The sequence below is a fragment of the Camellia sinensis genome, unplaced genomic scaffold (assembly GCF_055761805.1).
Source record: "Camellia sinensis isolate YWXY unplaced genomic scaffold, ASM5576180v1 Unanchor12, whole genome shotgun sequence".
NCBI lineage: Eukaryota > Viridiplantae > Streptophyta > Magnoliopsida > Ericales > Theaceae > Camellia > Camellia sinensis.
Window position 1 is genome coordinate 4,705,829 of NW_028128998.1, and position 19,004 is coordinate 4,724,832.

Sequence of the window (19,004 nt, forward strand, 5' to 3'; positions counted from 1 at the left end):
GGTTTGAACTCTAAGGATCAAGCTTGGAAATCTATTCCTCCTATAAGAACTCCTTCTCCCTCTTCTAGAGCTTCTCTCTCCTCAAGAACAAAGACATATAGTAAATGATACATTTCTGGGTCTGCTGGCTGACTTAACACTCCGCTGGGACACGTGGCAATGGCTGGTTGGCTCTACTGAAAAAGGTTACTGAGTGAAAAGACAAGACCATGACAAAATGTGTTCTACAAGCAAGATGGCATAGGCACTCCGGCAGGTAATGATCTCGGCTAATAACAAGGCATCGACAAGTAAGGGAACAATGATCTCGGCTAGGAAGGACAACACTTGACTAAGCTGTGCCACACCTTGGCCTAGATGTGCCACACCTTGGTCTAGGTCATACCACTCCAGGACAAGATCACTTAGGTGCAAAGGTAACATCTCGACCTAGATAATACACATCTCGGCCTTGGTGATGAACACCTCAGCCTAGATAATGACATCTCGGCCAATATGTCAGGGCGAAGGTGGAGGTCAAACAAAGTGGTTCCAAGATAATTCTAGACTGAAGACGACCTCAGCTAGACTCACACCAAGCAAGGTACAAAACATGCGAGGAACACTTAAGCAAACAAATCAAGGTTTTGCAAAAATGCAACATATCAAGACAAGATCGTGTAATATATGCAAGCATGACTAGAGTAGAGTGAGGGTTGTTACATCTGTTCTCCCATTTTTTATGGCAGGTTGTGCACTTAATACCTCCCTTAAGTGCTCAGCCTTTTTTATCATTCCCCTAAGCTCACATACCTGCTCAGGTTCGAATATCCCATGTATTACATTTATTACGCCTTGAGGTGGAGCGTCGATCGGCATCCCATTTGGGTTGTTGTGGTTCTGGGGGGCAAGCTGTGTTCCTCCTTCTATGTACTGGTCTAGGTGCCCAGCTGCCACTAACTCCTCCAAATGCTGCCTTAACGGTGTGCAATTTTCAGTGCAGTGCCCCTTTTCATCATGAAAGGTGCACCGGGACCTCTCGTCATAGTCTTTTCGTGCCTCTCCCAATTTTGCTGGCCATCTGACGAAAGGTTCATTGCGTATTTCACTGAGAATTTGGTAGATCAGTTTTTTAAACACCGTGGTAATGGCAATGCGAACTCTTAACCACCTTTTGTCTGGGTCCTCTCTGTTGGCCTGCCGGCCTCATCCATTCCTATTTGATCATTCTACCGTGTTGACTTTTGCTGTAGTCTTTTTATCTGGTATTCCTGTTGTGCCAGGTTTGGTCTTAGCATGGGCGCTATCTTCCTCCACGCGAATATGTTGATGCACTCTCTCCATTAAGGCCTCCATCGTGAGAGGGGGTGTCACAGTAATCGAGTCCCTCAATTTGTTGCCGACTGGGACGCCCGTTTGTGTTGTGTAATGGCAAGGTTTGTAGGGTAATCCATAATCTGGTTGAAGGTTTTCCAGTAACGACTGTTGTAGGATCTCAACGTCTCCTTGTCGCTATAGACGTCCCCGAACGTCCCGTGAGAAATCCCGTTTTGTTCATTTAGGCTTACTACAGTTCAGGACTCAATGTCACGGTCCTGTATCTAATCTCGCGGAGTGCAATGCAAGACCGATGAATGATCAAAGAGTCCAAATCTGGCAAATCATTTTGAAAAACTAATTTTTAGAAAGAAGTGCCAAACATGGACTGCTTTGCCAGATACAGAGTCGCCACCTAAATATTTTATTTTGGGGAAATTTAGGAAACCCTGACTCGTGCCTAAGGCCACGTGTCCATCATCACGAAAGTTGCCTCGGCTCGGGAACTTGGGTACGATTGGGGAAGGTCATTTCATAAGCACCCCCGCTCGTCCGATCAAAAATCGGCCACTACTAAGCATGATATCTTGTTTTTGAAAACACATGTGCTCTTATTCCGGTTATTAACCTAGAATTACTATGTGATGCGCACAACATACAAGTATAGACTAGATTGCCTAAGTTGGAACACAGCATCGCATATCCGTTTGTTTTGAAAATGGATTGAAGTTTGCTACTCGTAAGTAGGCTAAAACACGGGTTTCGACGAATTATTCCAATTCAAGCAACCCAACCTTCACCCACAGGCATTCAGACGGTTATATCACATAAGCATATAGCCTCATGGTAAGCATGCTATCATGGCAGTCACTCACACGCATGCAAGGATGCTAAAGCATAAACACTTACCGAGTTCTCCGAGCCAAAGAAAGAAGCTAATTAGAAAGCATGCATGAATCCTAACTATGCTGAGATGCCTAATGCAACACATGCAAAAATGCAACTAAGATAGGCTTGGCTATTCTAAACATGGCATATGAAATGCAACAGATAACATGTATTCAACTTGGAATTGAAATACAATGCAGTTAGTATGATGCGCCGAGCCCTGTGCATGCAAGACAGATGAAATGGATGCAAACATGCGAGCATAAGGATGCTAATTGAAATGTGCCCTAAACTAACCATCATAAGCTGGTAAATAAAAGGGAGAAAGACGTGGGGTTGGAAGGCATGCATCACACACACACGCACACTTGTTATAACATTGCCCTCCTCGGAGGGTCTGAATGAATAGTACAGAATAAACTAGCTAATCTAAGCTAATTAAACTAATTATTACACAAGATTAATTAATTAATGAATTAACTAAGTAAGGAAGGAAACTAGCATGCAAATTAAACAAAATGGATTGCCTCAGCTCTGTTCCGAATGATATAGATGTATACATGCTCAAGTCACCTTGTTGGGAAATCCATCGTGATGTCCCGATTTGCCTCTATTTGCAACTGGTCCAAGAACACTGTACAAAGCTCCAGAAGGCTGCTGACCAATTTTTTGCTGCTGGTTTCCTGTTTGCTGCAACAGAGAGCGAGAAAGGGGCATGGCAAAGTATTTTCAACATATGTGTGCATGACCACTCTCCCCATCATTGCACAAGCTCCAGGGAGTGTAGTCCTCGATCCTCGTGCCACCAATCACATATCTCGATGCATGATGGCTGAGGAGTCGGATTGCACGACTCAATGGGACATGAATGCACATATAAACAACTAGAGCCAACAACTTCGTCATGGGTAGTCAAGAGTGTCAGCGACCAGGAATCGAGACACGTTTTGTCACTTTGAGTACGAAACGTCCCTCGTTTCCCGTGCTCGGACTAACTCCGATTCTGAACACAATGCAACAAACATTGGCATGCACAATACGACTTTAAGTATGCAACCTAAATGCTATGCAACTAAGTGATGCAAACATGCAAAGGATGACATGCAAACATGCAACTAGCATACACAATGCTATGAACTAACAATGGCATACTCAATGCGCGTGGTACTTAGCATACACAATGCACCTAAGAACTAACATACACAATGAGATGAACAACGCATGCACAATGCAATGATCAATCATGCGACAATATGGCATACTCAATGTTATGGAATACAATGGCATACTCAATGCAAAAATGGACTTAAACCAAAATGAATGGGCCTCAGCCACACCCAAATCAGTGGCCAATCATGATGAAAATGAGGCAACAACACACGCACAAACATGCAAGGTGCAATGGCTCCGAGTTTAGGGCACAAAGCACAACTCTACAAGAGCATTGGAAGGATGAAATAGGGCATACAATAGCACAAGTTCCATTTTTGAAATGGCATACAAGATGGTCCCGAATCATGCAAACAACTCACACAATGCATGTTGGATGGCTCAAATACCGAAACTAGTGAAGCACATTACACTAGAGGTATACAAAGCAATGCACAAATGACCATACCAGCCCCAAACAGTCCCTATGCAGGCCCAAAACAGTGGCAAAATGGACTAAGATGATGTATTGAAGTGCGCAAAAATGAAGCTCATGCAATGGCTCATAAATAGGGCATACAAGCACAACTCTCAAATGCACTTAAAGAGTGATAAACATGGGAAGATGGCAACCTTACATGCTCTAAAATACCATGCACAATGACCCCAAAACATGCAAACACCTCAATATAAGCATGCAATAGGCTTCAAAACTCAAAGATAGGCAAGGGTATTGCACTACAACCATGGATAGAAAACATCATTCGACCATGAGACCTAAAAATAGAGCTAAGGCAGTCCAAAACATGCACAAAATCAGTTTAGAACATGGCCAAAATATGCTAGAATCAAAGGCCAAAACAACATGCATTACAAGCTAGTGAAGAGGATTTACAGTACAAGCATGCGAAGCATTCAAGAGGCCACTAAACTAGCATAAGACAGAGGTATGACATGCCAAATAAAGCCCAAAAACCAATTGAAACATGGTCAATGCATGCAAGAATGACATGCTCCTTTGATAGGCTATGAAGAGGGTTATTCTACACATGCAAGATGGACACCCAATATGGCAAAACAAGCTCTGGACAGAGCCTATGAAGGTCCTAAAACTCATTGAAAATAGCCTGAAACATGGCTTGGAAGCATGCAAATAAGGGCTCCTTTGTAAGGCCAAAAATGCTAGAAAACAAAACAAGGAGAGAAAGGGTCACCCCTCTTTGATTTTGGCACTCAAAACAACATTGTAGCCACTGAAAATCCACTAGATTTCAATGGCTAAAAGGCCAAACAAAGGCCAACACAAATGCTCTAAGGCATGGCTCAAAATAAGGTAAAATGAAGCATGCAAGGGGGTAGATGACCCCCAACGGAAAAATGATCTGAAACAAACATGTTAAGGGCCTCAAAATAAGACTTTTTTCAGTTTACACCAAAGCTCAAATATGCTTGAAAGTATAGCTAAAAGATGGAGCAAAATAAAACTTAAAAGAGGGAATAGTGTGTTACCCTTGTAGCTTCAGCAAAACCAGCAGCTTCTTGGACCAAAAACCAGCTCTTTGAGGCCTCTCAAGACCCTCTAAGAACCTTAGATCAATGGATGAGGTGTGTGGCTTTGAGGTGTGGTGTCAAAGGCCAAGAACAAACACCATTTCTAAGCCTAGAATGTAGAGATATAGAGAGATATATGTGCTTTTCCTCAGACAAATTTTTTCAACCTCTCTAAAGGAGATGGAGGCCCTCTCTTATAGAGAAACAAGAGGGTTCAAGCTTCTTGGAGAAGCTAGAGCAAAGGTTCAAGAGGTTCAAACTTCCTCAAAAAGCTAAAACAAGGGTTCAAAAGGTTCAAGCTTCCTCAAGAAGCTAATACGAAGGTTCAAAAGGTTCAAGCTTCATCAAAAAGCTAAAATAAGGGTTCAAAAGGTTCAAGCTTCCTCAAGAAGCTAAAACAAGGGTTTAAAAGGTTCAAGCTGCCTTAAGAAGCTAAAATGAAGGTTCAAAATGTTCAACCTCTCCAAAAACCGTGCCAAACGGAGAAAGTTAAGCGGTCCCGAACCGAGGTGCACGACCGATGACTCCGAAAACCAAAAACTGGTCTCTAAACAGGAACAGTGGTCTATGACCACAAAAAGTAGCCTACGGCCATTGAGAGATGGTCTACAAGACCTCTCCCTCCCTTCGGGAAGAGAAAACAGAACCTGGTTTGCAAACCGAGGCAAAGCACAAAAGAGTCCTGAGGTTTGGAGGCAAGGCTCTCAGCCGAGACTCTGTAACCTCAGAATGAGCACAACATGTGTCATCATTGAGCGCTCAAACAATGACGTATGAGTCTTAAGGTCGATCGAAAATGGGGTGTCTACAGTCACTCATGTCAATGGAGAGTAGCTGATCAATCTCCACTGGTGTTTTGGTGTTCGTTCTGAACCTAGTCACGAACGCCTCTGCAAATTGCGCCCAGGAGGCGATGCTGCCTTCTGGTAGTCTTTCGAACCAGGTTAAACCTAGGTCACCAAGGCTGGATGGGAACAGGATACACATCAAGGCCTCGTTCCGTCGGTATACTGCCATAACCTGGTGAAAGTGGCTTAGGTGCATGTAGGGGTCTGTCTTCCCCTCGTAAGTCATGAACTTAGGCTGGTGGAAGCATGAAGGTAATGGCGCGTTCTCAATCGCCAGAACGAAAGACAAACTTTGTAGCCTTGCTAAGACTTCGTCTGCTGGTTCGTAAGCAAGGTACGACATTGGCATTCCTACCTCGACGCTCCCATGTGTCTGAGGGGCTAACCGCTGAAGGGCTGAAACTCTGCGCGGGTCACGTGCCCTGGTATCCTCCTTCCATCGGGCCCTTTCTTCAAGCACAGTTCGCAAGTCGGACGATCTAGGCAACTCCGTCTACCTAGATGACGTCTGGTGCATGCACGAGGGCCGATAGGTGCGTCCCTCAGTATATGACCTCTCAGTTCTCATTCTTTCAGACCTGGAGTAACGAGTCCTGGAAGTTCTTGATTGAGTGTCGCCTGTTCTAAGGCTCCTACTCTCTGCTTGCGATGGTGTGGTACGCCTATCACGATCCTCCGAGTGGTGATGGGGTGTGTTGCCTTTGCGCCCCTCTCCTGTTGCCACCCCTTTTCCTTTTATCTGGCGCTTCATCAACTCCATGTCTTCCGCCATCCTTCTTATTAATTTGTCCTACTCCTTCATGTGATCCTCCAAAACTTGAGGGTCGATCCTCCGCCTCTATCTTTCAGGACTTTGAGAGCGACGGGGGCTGTTAGCCCGCCTCCCCCTTGCATCCCTCCGGGGGTTCTGTCGCTGGGGTTCTAGATCCGCCATGGGAGGGATAGAGGGCAAATCTTCGTGCCTCCCACCCCCCTCAGGGGTCTGCCCATCAATGGCTGATTGCGGCAAGTCTTCATTGTGCGCTATTGCTTTTAACTAGAGAGGAAAATTCGACCAAGAGGTTTCGTTCGTTCTGGAATTCCCACAGACGGTGCCAATTGTATGAGCACGAAATAATGTTCTCGTATAATCCTGTTGATCAAGTCTGCGCTCCTCCGTACGTCGTCGCTTTGCCCCCTGAAAACACAAACATGAGCTAGCCGGCGGGTGTGTGTTGGATACCTCTCCGATGCCTAAGTCAGCAAAATAGACAAATAGACAAAAAGCTCTGTGTATTCTGAGAATCAAAGTTGTGTTACTTCTACATAGGTTATGTTGTGAGCTTTTATGGGTTCTGCATGGCATAATCCTAGTAGGACTCTTATTCCTCCATATAGAGTCCTCCTAGGAATCACACTCCTGAAAGATAATGCTTATCCTTCAACACCCCCCTCACTGCTTGAACCAAGTGAGATGGTTTTACCTCTGTTGGATGACAATACGACCGAGTTAACACTGACCCTTTGTCATACTTAATCCAATGTCTTCATATGCAACACATAGCTTGGCTCCCCTTTCACTTGAACCTCGGTTTTGTCTGTTGAGATCGAGCTAACTTACAGCAAGCTTTGACCGCGCTAACCAGAGCGAGGTCCACCATAAGAAGCCACGATACCTCGGCTCCAAATTCCATGACTGAGCTAATTATCACCACTCCAACCGTAGTGACTACAATCCTTCTTGGACCGAGCTAATTACAATGTCCTTTCACTCTGCCCTTTTTACCGCGGCCCACAGAACGGCCCATTACCACGCCTTGGCCTAGCTCGGCCCTAGTACACATAAAAACTCCCTCTCAACCCTAAAAACGAAAAATGCTTAATTGTTGACGATTACTATAAACATCTCACTGAAATAGATTGATTGAACAAACACATGAATCTATACATGTATACAAAACCATGTACGAAACCGAGGGCTAAAATATCAAATCGATTGTATAGATACATACATGTATGTATATACATATATACATGGTACCTGATTGGAATCGCTACCGGAGAGTCACCAGGAAATCGAAGAATCGAGGAGAGATGAGGCGGCAACGGAGTGATCCAGCCCTGGAGAGAGATGCCACGAGACTCCTCGGGGATGAAATTGTTGCCGAGATCAGAAGCAATCAACGAGATCCGTAGAGAAGAACCATTGCATTTGCGAGAGAAAAAGAAATTAGGGATTTTGAGAGAGAGAGAGAGAGAGAGAGAGAGAGAGAGAGAGAGAGAGAGAGAGTGAGTGATGAAACCTGGATGCTTTTTTTTTTTTGATAGTCTCAACTATTGAGTTCAAAAATTAATATATAAAATAAAATAATATATGAATTGGGTTTATTAGGGACCAACTAAAATTGTAGGTAAAAGTGACTGATCCTTTTACAACCAAATAAATTTGTCTAGAAAATGTACTAACATGATTAAATATATATATATTTTTAAATTCTTTCATTTTGTCCTTAAAAGTATAATTTTTGCTGATAAATTATTTTTGTTCCTAAAAATTTGTCTTTAAAACCTTAATTTCTTATAGTGAGTAAAATTGTTCTATAAATGTCTTCCTTTACAAAACATATATTATTTAAATATATCTTCTAATGTATAAAGAATTAAAATCTAAAAATATTTAAATATAATATAATATTTTAGACAATTCAATATATAATAATGTAAAAAATTTTAAAATCAAAATAGATCACACATTTTGAAAAATAGGACTGCAAATCAAAAGTTTAATCAATCTTAAATTGTTGATTAGTTACTTTTAATGAGTCTGAATTACGCTTAAAACAAAATGACATGTTACATCCAAATTGACCCACCACCATGATAAAGAGCTGAACTTGTTCACCGTATGAGTATATGTCAACAGTACACATTTTTTGGTATAAACTAGTAAAGATTTGTCATTTTACTGTCCGTTTATTTGGATAAAAAAATATTTTTTGATATTTGGTACAATGAAAAATAAAAGTCAATGGAAAACATTTTTTGTGGTCAACACAAAATAAGTTTACATAGGCAAAAAATATTTTTCACTTTTAAAAACATTTTTCGAACAAAACTCTTACTAATGTCATCACATTCCACTGCCACTCTCACCTCCAGTACCACACCACACCACCATCATCATGGCCACTTAACCGCCGCCGTCCAGCCACCATGCCACAACCTCCACCTCCACCTCCATTTTCCTTTCACCACCATTACTAAATATAAAAAAAAAAAAAATATTTTAAAAAATATTTTCTTCATTTCACCACCATTTAAAAATATTTTTCACTCAAATAAACGGAGAGTAAGATAAAATCATTACATTGCTTTAAATATGAAGTTTAAATTTTTATACTAATTATACTTTGTGTATTATTCCACCAATAAAACGTGCGTGTGAACAAAGTTATAAAAGTCCTGTGGCATTAATTTATATATATATATATATTCAACTCTAGAATTTCCATGGTCCACTGCACTTGCACAGACATAGCATTTAAACTTTCTTATCATTATTTTCTTTTGAGTTTGACCCACCACATGATAAAAATCATTCCACACTTGTAAAAGTTATCCTATTTTTGTAAATACTAATTTGAGAAATTTTATGATATTAACACTAGCGACTCAAGATTATTTGATTTCTTAAACTGAATATCAAAATAAAATTTTATCTAAATAAGTCTTTAAAAAATTAAAGTCTCCAACACTAAATTTTTTTTGAAAATTTTCTAATGGACCTTAGTCGACAGTTTAATTGATCTAATGGTCAAGTCACCTATGAATTTTGCACCTTTCAAGCATTGCATGATGTAAGATTTCACTCATTGTTGACATTTTACTAAGTTGAAAATTGAATTTTAAGTTAAATATGAAAAGTTACCATCCAATTAAAAATTGTACCTTTCTTTTAAATGATAATTTTTTTTTTTAAAAAACCAAACCCCACAAAAAATCAGAGTAAGTCATAAGTCGACCATGCATGATGCACATATGCATGCCACAAATTAGTCTTTTTAAATTTTTATTAATTCTTCTTTATATGTTGACCCACCGATTAACAAGTCATGGTAGTAAAACTTTTTCCAACTATGCACTTTCTATGATAATGCCTATTGTCTACTTGCCTGTACTAATTTTCTACCCCTGTTATACACGATTTTTGTTTCAAATTTGATTTTTTTTGGTAAGAATTTATTTGGGAACTGATTTTTTAATAATTTTTTTGATTTATTATGAAAAGATATATAAAAAAAGAATAAGTTAAATTTTTGTATTAATTTTTTTGATTATTTTTTTCTATTTTAGCCAATTGTCAATACATGGATCTCTCGTGATATTTGAAAATAATATAATAAATCATATAAATTTGAAATAATTATACTGGGAAAATGGTTTGGAGCTCTAAATCTTGAGTTCTAAAGCCAGCTCTAATTCTACTGTGATGTGATATTTTGGTTTTGGTTTGTTTGTTTGTTTGTTTGTTTTTTTTTTTTAGTTCTCTGAATCATTGTTGATTATTTTTGACACTACTAAAATTTTAATTCATATTGTCAATAATACGTTAATCATATGAATAGAAAAAAAAATAGGGCAAATTACCAACACCCTCCTCGAGATTTGACTAAAATACGAATTCCCCCCTGAGGTTTGAGAAATTATATCTCGCCCCTTGAGATTTATATTTGCATAACAAATTGTCCCATGAGGTTTATATTTGCATAACAAATTGTCCCCTCATTTGTTATATAGCGATCCCGGGTTTACCCTTGTTGTACAGTGATCCGGACATGTGTCCGTGAATGTTGGTAGTTGTTTATTTCCTAGTTTGCATCCTCTTTACTTTGTATTTTGAGTTATGGGATGTGTTGGGCAGGTTTGTTACAGGTTGGTTGTGCTTGGGAGCCTAGTGTTGCTGCCCAGATTTTTGGTCCTTCGCTCGAGCGAGGAGTTTGTCGCTCGAGCGAGAGTAGTGTTGCCCCGGTTCTGGGCCTGAGAGTGGTAGTTTCTGGCTCGAGCGAGCTTTTCGTGGCTCGAGCGGTCTGGGTTTTTCTTCGCTCGATCGAGAACTTCTTGGCTCGAGCGAGAGTTTTCTGTGTCTGGTCGCTCGAGCGACCAATCCTTCGCTCGAGCGAGAGTGTTTTATATCAGCGGACAGCAGCGTCTAAAACATCACTTTTTCACTTCTTTTCTTTGAGCAAACCCTTAATCCGACACTCTCTCTCTCTAAAATTATATTCTCTCTAAGATTTGATCTCCCTAGAGTGTGAATCTAGCCTAGGGCCTTTGTTATAATGATAGAGGGTGTTGAGAGCTTCGATTTAATCTGAAAAAGTTTGGATTTGGAGCAAGTTGATCTTGGAGTCTTCATCTCCTTTGTGGCTTAAACTTCAAGGTAGGGATAACCTACTCCTCTCTATGGGTTTTGTCTTTAAATTTTGGTATTTTGAGATGTTGGGCTTGGTTTGGTAATTTTGTGAAAGATTGGGGCTTTTGTGCAATTTTACAAAAGTTGGGGTTTTATTCATAATAAACCTAGATGCATGTTTGGCATAGAAAAATGGAATGATTGTTGAATCATTGATGAAAATGGAACCTAAGGGTTGAAATGTTAATTATGGGAATTGACCTAATTACATTGTCTAATTAATTGGGATAATTAATTGAGAAGAATGAGGAATGAAATGTTGATTGAATATCCATTGTGCGTTTATTTTCTGTTTAGAAATAACTGCTTTGGGCTATCGGTGGAGGATAGTCGTGATTGTTGTAGACAATGCATGATGATTAGGTAAACTGAAACTAATCAATGAAATGTGTCATGGAACTTGACGGTTAATTGAATACATTAATTGTATGTATTGTGTGATTGTATATAGAACCAATGCGTTTATATACGTTATGTGTAGAGGAGGAGATAGGGGATGTACTCCGCAGTTTAGGGGAAGATAGGGGATGTACCTCTAAACCGGATAGGTATTGGGAGGAGATAGGGGATGAACTCCGTAGACAGAGCTCATATGCTTGTCTAGAGAAGTGAAGATAGAGCTCATATGCTTATCTTTGTGAAGTGTGGGTACAGCTTGTATGCTTATCTGTGGATATTGTTGATATACATATCTGTTGTAGAATGTGGATACAGCTTGTATGCTTATCTGTGGATATTGTTGATATACATATCTGTTGAGAATGTGGATATAGCTTTTATGCTTATCTGAATGTGAGATATAGTTTTGATACATATCTGTGGAAATAATGATAGAGCTAGCATGCTTATCTGTTGAAAAAGGGAAAATGAAAAGTAATTGGGACTTGTAAGTCGTTGACATAAATATGTAATTTATGTGATTGTATCAGTGTTGACCAACTATCAATTGCTAATGTTTTAGTCATTGTCCATGGTTGGTTTAGTGTATTTCTACTGGGCTGTGGCTCACCCTATATGGGAACATCATTTTCAGGTACAGGAAGCATGCCACCTCCAAGGACATAGCTGGGAGGCTAGAGGCGGACATGTTTTGTTGTTTTACTTTTGATGTATTACATGTAACTTCAAGCCAAGGGCTTAATGTGTATCGAGTTAGTACTCTTTGTTGTAACCAAGTGTTAACTTGGAAAGCTGTAAGCCCGTAGGGCATTTTGTTATGATGTTAACATGTAATACTTGTGTAATGAGACGCTAATGAATAATAGAAGGTGGATTTGTTTATATGTCAACGCATGTCTTATTTGATGGGTTTAATGTTATTATTTTGAGGGCGTTACATGTTATGCAAATATAAGTCTCAGGGGGCAATTTGTAATTTCTCAAACCTCAGGGGGAGTCTATATTTTAGTCAAATCTTGAGGCGGGTGTTGGTAATTTGCCCAAAAAAATAGTATTGTCATATCTTTTACGCTAAATACAAATTTTATTTCATTTATCTTTTTGTCTTTATATCGTCTGCATTATTTCAGTCACTTTACCCAAATTCAAATGGAAGTCAGTGTAATTATACCAAAAATATTAAACTTGCCATATTTTTTTCTTCTTTTAAATCTCTCAGGGAGATCAGTGTAATTTATTGGAACTTAAATTTTTTTTTTGGATTGCTATTAGCATCTAACTATTTTCTTAGGACCCTCCTCTCTTCCTTTTTTTTTTTTTTTAATTCCAATTTTGTTAAAACATAAAATTTCATTTCTACCCTTATTCCTAACTTTTTAACCCAAATTTCCCAAATCCTAACCCTAATTCCATCAGCGGCGTTGTCACCAACCATCATTGTCGACGCCACTGTAAGCTTCATATTGAGTTTTGGTCACCACTCCACCTCCAGCGTCACTGTTATTGCTGCCATCATCTATCGGAGAGTGTGCGTGTGTATGTGTGTGTATGTGTGTGTGTGTATGTGTGTGTATGTGCGTGTGTGTGTGTGTGTGTGTGTGTGAGAGAGAGAGAGAGAGAGAGAGAGATCGTTGACCATCGCCATCGCAACCCTTACATCTACAAGCCATTGCGATCTACCTCGTTATCACTGTTACCACCGTCACAGCACACCACCATCGCGGCCTGATTTCCATTTTCAAATCTAGGGTTTTGAGGAAAGAAGAAGAAGAAGAAGAAGAAGAAGAAGAAGAAGAAGAAGAAGAAGAGACGAGGTCAAAGGAAGAGCTGATGGGAAAGAGAATGAGAGGCTGGAGGTGTAGGAATGGGAGGACTGGTAATGGCTGGGTCACGATCTGAAGAAGAAGAAGAAGAGAGGAGGCAGATGAGTGGGTGGTTATGGAAGTGACTAGTGGATTCAAATTGCGGTGGTGCAATGGTGGTTTGTCGAAGCTAAGACAGAAGGGGTGAAAAAGAAGGAAGAAGAAAAAGAAGAAGAAGACGGGTCGAAGGTGAGTTGTGGATTGGTTGTCGGAGGCAACTGCAGTGGTGCCGAAGGTGGTAGTTAAGAGTAGGGGCTAGGGTTTGGGTTTGGGTTTGGAGTTAAGAGTATAGTTGGTATTAAGGTGGGGGTTCAAAGGGAAAATAGTGAGGACTCATTTTGCCGGGTGGTGATTCAAAGAATTAGCGGGCCAAAGTAAAAAGATAGGTGCTAATAGTAGTCTTTTCTTTAATTTTTTTTAAGGTTAATTAAGTAAGGAGTCGTCATTCAAAATTAATCATCATCAATTTATTTCAATGGTAAAGTTCAAGTAATTGTTTCTAAAATTTTAAGTTTCTTTTGTAGAAAATATTTAAAGAGTTTCAAATTTAAACGAATAATTGTGTTCTTTTAAAACTAAGGGATGTGTCCTTAATAAAAACACACTACAATGTCTATATAAGACATTAAAGCTCTTTAATTTTCAAATTGTTAATTTGGATTTGTTTATTTATTATTACATATATATATATTTTTTAATTATAAACAGTTTATTAAACCTTTTTCAACGTGCACAAATGTCATAAAGACTAACAGGAATATGAGTTGCATTTTGGAGTAATCCATTATTCCTTAATATGATCACGTGGGTAGGTAATAACATTTTGAAAATGCGATTACATCTCTCGTAATTAGAATCAAAGAATTATTTACTTTACATTTTATTTACATAATTACAATATATTTATTTATTTTTTATAGCAATATTGATGGTTTATTGTATAAAATTTCTCCCAACATCTTGTAACAAAGTAGATGACTACAATGGAGTGAGTAGCAGAGAAAGCAAGTGGCCAACAGCTTGGTACTGGTGGAATTGACAAGAAGTACACCATCTAAATTTTTCCATACACAAAGGACTGCCAATACCATGACACCTTCCCCTTGCTTTTCAATTGTACATTTTTTTTTTTTTGAAAAACTGTTTTTGTCTTATAAGCGGTAAATAGAAGCTGCACAAACTAATTTTACATATATATAAAAAAGAGAAAGCTATAAACAGCTCCATAGGTTGCACTAAACAGTCCCATATTCATAAACTAAAAGTCTGTGATTTCTCAACACAATGTTCCATCAATCTCGCCAAGTTCAGATGGTGAGTGCTGCCTATTATTTTGACTTCTTTAGCTAAGAAAAAGACTTCTTGACATGGCCTAAGTCATCAAGATGCTTCGCTGCAACTTTGATTTTGTCGTTGCTTAGAAGAGTTCCTTCAAAGACCAATATACATATCATCCTTGCCAAAGTTTCCTTTTGAAATTATATCAGTCAGTGACTTTGAGCTCAATTCTATAAGAGAATCTCATGGCAATGTTTTAAAAAGCGGTCGCAACCATTACGTAATGGTTGTGGTGGTTACTGCTACTCGTTACGGCTGCTATAGCAGTGTGATAGAAATTCTCATGTGTATCGGCCGTTTCGGTGTTACGTAACAGCCGTAACAGTCAATTACACACCGTTACATCTTGCATAATATTTTGAATAGCTTCCTTTCCCGAAAAAAAAAAAACTTATAAAAAAAGAACAAATACTAAAGTGATTTAAGCCTAAAGAAAAGATCTTAAATGAATTTATTTTGTTTATAATTTTTTTAAATTTTTTTTATTTCATTACATTAGCATGTAAAATAAAAAATATATAAACAGTGGTTATATTTATTTTTATAATCATTTTATTTAATATTTAATTGCAAACATTATTTTATTTTATTTTGTTGTTGTAATGTGTTATTTAAAAAATGTCGTCAAAAAACTCAAAAATAATTTTTGTTTATGGCACAATTTTTATTTTTATAATCATTTTATTTAATACTTAATTATAAATAATTTTATTTAGTTAGTTGTAATGTGTTGTCTAAACAAATGCCTCAAAAATAATTTTTGTTTATGGCACAATTTTTATTTTATAATCATTTCATTTAATAATTGTGAATATATTTTATTCAGTTAGTTCAGGTATTGGTCAAAAATAATTTGTAAATATTTAAAATCAATTATTTTTGAAGTCATTAACTATTGAAATAGAATGTAAAATGCGTATCGGTAACTTTTCTTCAAATTGTGCGAAAAATAAAAAAAAAAATCAACGTTCCAGTTACCGCAACCGTTACGCTACGGTCTTTATATCATGCAACCACAACCGTGCCACCGCAACTGTTACAGCGACCGTAACCGCAACCGCTTTTCGAAACCTTGCTCATGGGCATTCCCGACACTTGATCTAAATAATCTCCACGGTTTCATTAGTTCCTCTTTTCTACCTTGAAAAGGAAAACAAAGATGAAAATTATAATAAAGAGACCGGAAAAACGCTTCAAGTTTGGATACCAGTTTGATTACAAATTGATTATTGATTGCACTTTATATTGACCTTCATTGAGATGATCTCTGTTAGTATATATAGAGCATTTTCCACTTGAATTTGTATTGGAAACATCACTTGAACAAAACAGAGCAGCTCTATGATAGCAACTACTTAAACAGGCTTGCTTGCAACTACTCTTCATGTCTATGTATTCATAGCATTTGACATGTCAGCCTCAACAATGAGGTAGGTAACATTCTTTAGCTCTATGAGCTTGTAATGTTTTGAAGCTTTGCAGCGCAAAGGAATAATTTCAAAACATTCAAGATTATGATGCTTATCGTTTATTTATCTGTTTAAACTAGTTTACTTGTATCGCTATTAGCCACTTCTGAGTAACTGCGGTCCAAACTTGCCACGCTATCGTACAATATCTACTGCAAACTAGTGGTGGCTTAAGGAGTAGGCGCTCTATTTAGGAGGGCCCTACTTACTATATATTCACTACACAATATATTTATATATATACATAAAAAAAAATTCTACTCAAAATAATTCTCAAAAAAAAAAAAAAAAAAGTGGCAAAAAATCTCTCAGTAAATAAATAAAAATTATTAAATCTTAAATTATCAAACAAGAATAACACTTCATGAGTTATCTTAGACTATCAGTCAAATCATAAAGAGAGAAAACAACCACTCTTACTGGAGGACATTTACATTACACCTCTTCAATTATCTGGTCAAGTAAAAAAAAATAAAAGGCCTTTTTATCAAAATTATTTTGATTGTAAAGGTTAGGAAATTGTTAAGAATTTTAAATAAAAATCATAAAAAAAAATATTACAAAGGGCCCCAATTATATTTTATGCCTTCATTCAAATAGGTTTGATCCATGTAGTGCACACTTTAGCCATTGAACACACAACAGCTTGGGCTTTGATCTAATGCGCAGAATCGATGTAAAAAAATGATACAAGAAAAATATTGCAAATCAGATTTCAGTTTATCAATTTCCTATTACAGAACAGCAGGTTTCGGGAAAGCAGAGGGGGAAAAACATGGCAGTAGAATTTTTTGTTCATCACGTCACAGTTTTTGTTTTCCCAGTCAAGCTTAAAGGGAGAAAAAAAATTGCACATTCTGCAGACTAACTGATGTACAAAATGTTTTCTTTCCGAGCAATTCAAGAATATAACCCTTTAACAAAATTAATTAATCATAAAATGGCTCTAAATTTGTCCAAAATATAAGCCGGCTTTATTCCTTCTTGAAACTTAATTTACTATTCATTGACACATCTTTTGGAGAATAAAGTTTGAATTGTAACCCACTAATTTGATGTTCTCTTCTTTTACTTGAATCATGAGAAATTCTCATAGTCTCACAAAATATCTATGTACTTCGCCTTCACTATAGAACTTGAAAATGTTTGAATTAAAACTATGGGAAATCTAGCTCACTATATTCATGTAGTTTTGTATGTACTATGGAAATGATGATGGAAGAACTTGAAGAAATAAAAGGGGCAAATATTATTGAGAGAGTTGAAATTTTGTCAACTCTACCTAAAACACCATTAATCTTGGTATCATGGATTGTGATTTGCACAAATAAAAATCTTCGATTATAGTTCACTACATATGAAATGGAATACAAAAACTTGAAACAACCAGTTGTAATTTGCTTGTTGGAGTCTACTTTATTTACCTTGGTCCTGATAAAGCTGATGCAAATAATGGAATAGTAGTGCCAATGGCATCCCCTTGGTGACCAGCAACTGTAATTGGTCTTGGTGCCACAGGAGTTGTGAAGTTATAATCGTAATTGCTTTGAACATCTGTAGAACCCTCCAAGACCTTAACCAACACCGACATGGAAGGCCTCCTGGAAAAATCACTTTGTAGACACCACACAGCAACCCTCATCATCTCCACAACTTTTGCTCTATGTGTTTGCATGTCATCATTGTATTTATCAATGATATCCAGAAGTCGTTCCTCTTCTACCTTCCTCTTAAACAGATCTAGCAGATGCATATCTTCCTCAGGCTGAGACATATCCAAATTTTTGCACCTATACAACATTTCCAAGACCACGACACCAAAGCTATAAACATCTATAGTTTCTCAGTGATAATTGAGCTCAACCATTCGGAAGCCAAATAGCCTGGTGTTCCCCTCATCATTGTTACAACTTGGCTTTGGTCCTTATCAATTAGTTTTGACAATCCAAAATTAGAAATTTTTGCATGGAAGTCTTCATCTAAAAGGATGTTTTGGGGTTTGATATCCAAATGAAGTATCTTTTGCCTATATTCCTCGTGAAGATAGGTTAGTCCCTTGGTTATATCCATAATGATCTTCTTTCTGGATTACCACACAAGAGTTTGCTCCTGGCGCCTTTGGAAGATCCATGTATCCAATGATCCATTGGACATGTACTCGTAAACTAGAAGCCTATATGGTTTTTCAGCACAAAATCCAATTAATCTCACCAAATTGGCCTGGTGAATGCTGCCTATTGTTTCAACTTCAGCTAAAAACCATTGAGATGCTTCACCGCTACTTTGGTGCCATCGCTTAATGTCCCTTGAAACACTGACCTAAATCCTCCTTCCCCGAGCTTATCATTGAAATTGCTTGTCGTGGCTCTCAATTCTTCGTAAGAAAATCTGGTAGGCATCCCTGGTACTTGATCAACAAAGAACTCATCAAAATCCTCAGACTTTTGTTTCTTTTTGAAAAAGAAAATGCAAGAGGCAACCAAAAAAAATACAACAAAAAAATCTCCGAGACTGGAACCCAATATGATCTTGACTTGCCTTGATTTCTTTTGAGGAGAATTTGTTGCTGAAGGAATAGGATTCTGTCTAGTTGGAGATTTCTGCATTTTAAGAAATACAACAACGTTCTCATACATTGTTCCCTTGTTACTTATAAGAGAAAAGACTTCAGACAATAATAAGCCACCTTACTTTGAAAAATAGCCCAAATTATGTGCAAAAGAGCTACTTTGCATGAACAGTTTTTCAAGCA

General features: G+C 37.9%; 1 protein-coding gene across 1 annotated transcript; it reads right to left on the reverse strand.

Moving 5' to 3' along the window:
• Positions 1 to 17,672: 17,672 nt before the first annotated feature.
• On the reverse strand, positions 17,673 to 18,545 carry LOC145814647 (G-type lectin S-receptor-like serine/threonine-protein kinase At5g24080). Its single transcript, XM_082911619.1, has 3 exons — positions 18,535 to 18,545; positions 18,345 to 18,425; positions 17,673 to 18,042 (listed from the first exon to the last, which is right to left on the reverse strand). Exons 1-3 carry the CDS (start codon positions 18,543 to 18,545, stop codon positions 17,673 to 17,675), a joined length of 462 nt encoding a protein of 153 aa, XP_082767745.1.
• Positions 18,546 to 19,004: the final 459 nt, after the last annotated feature.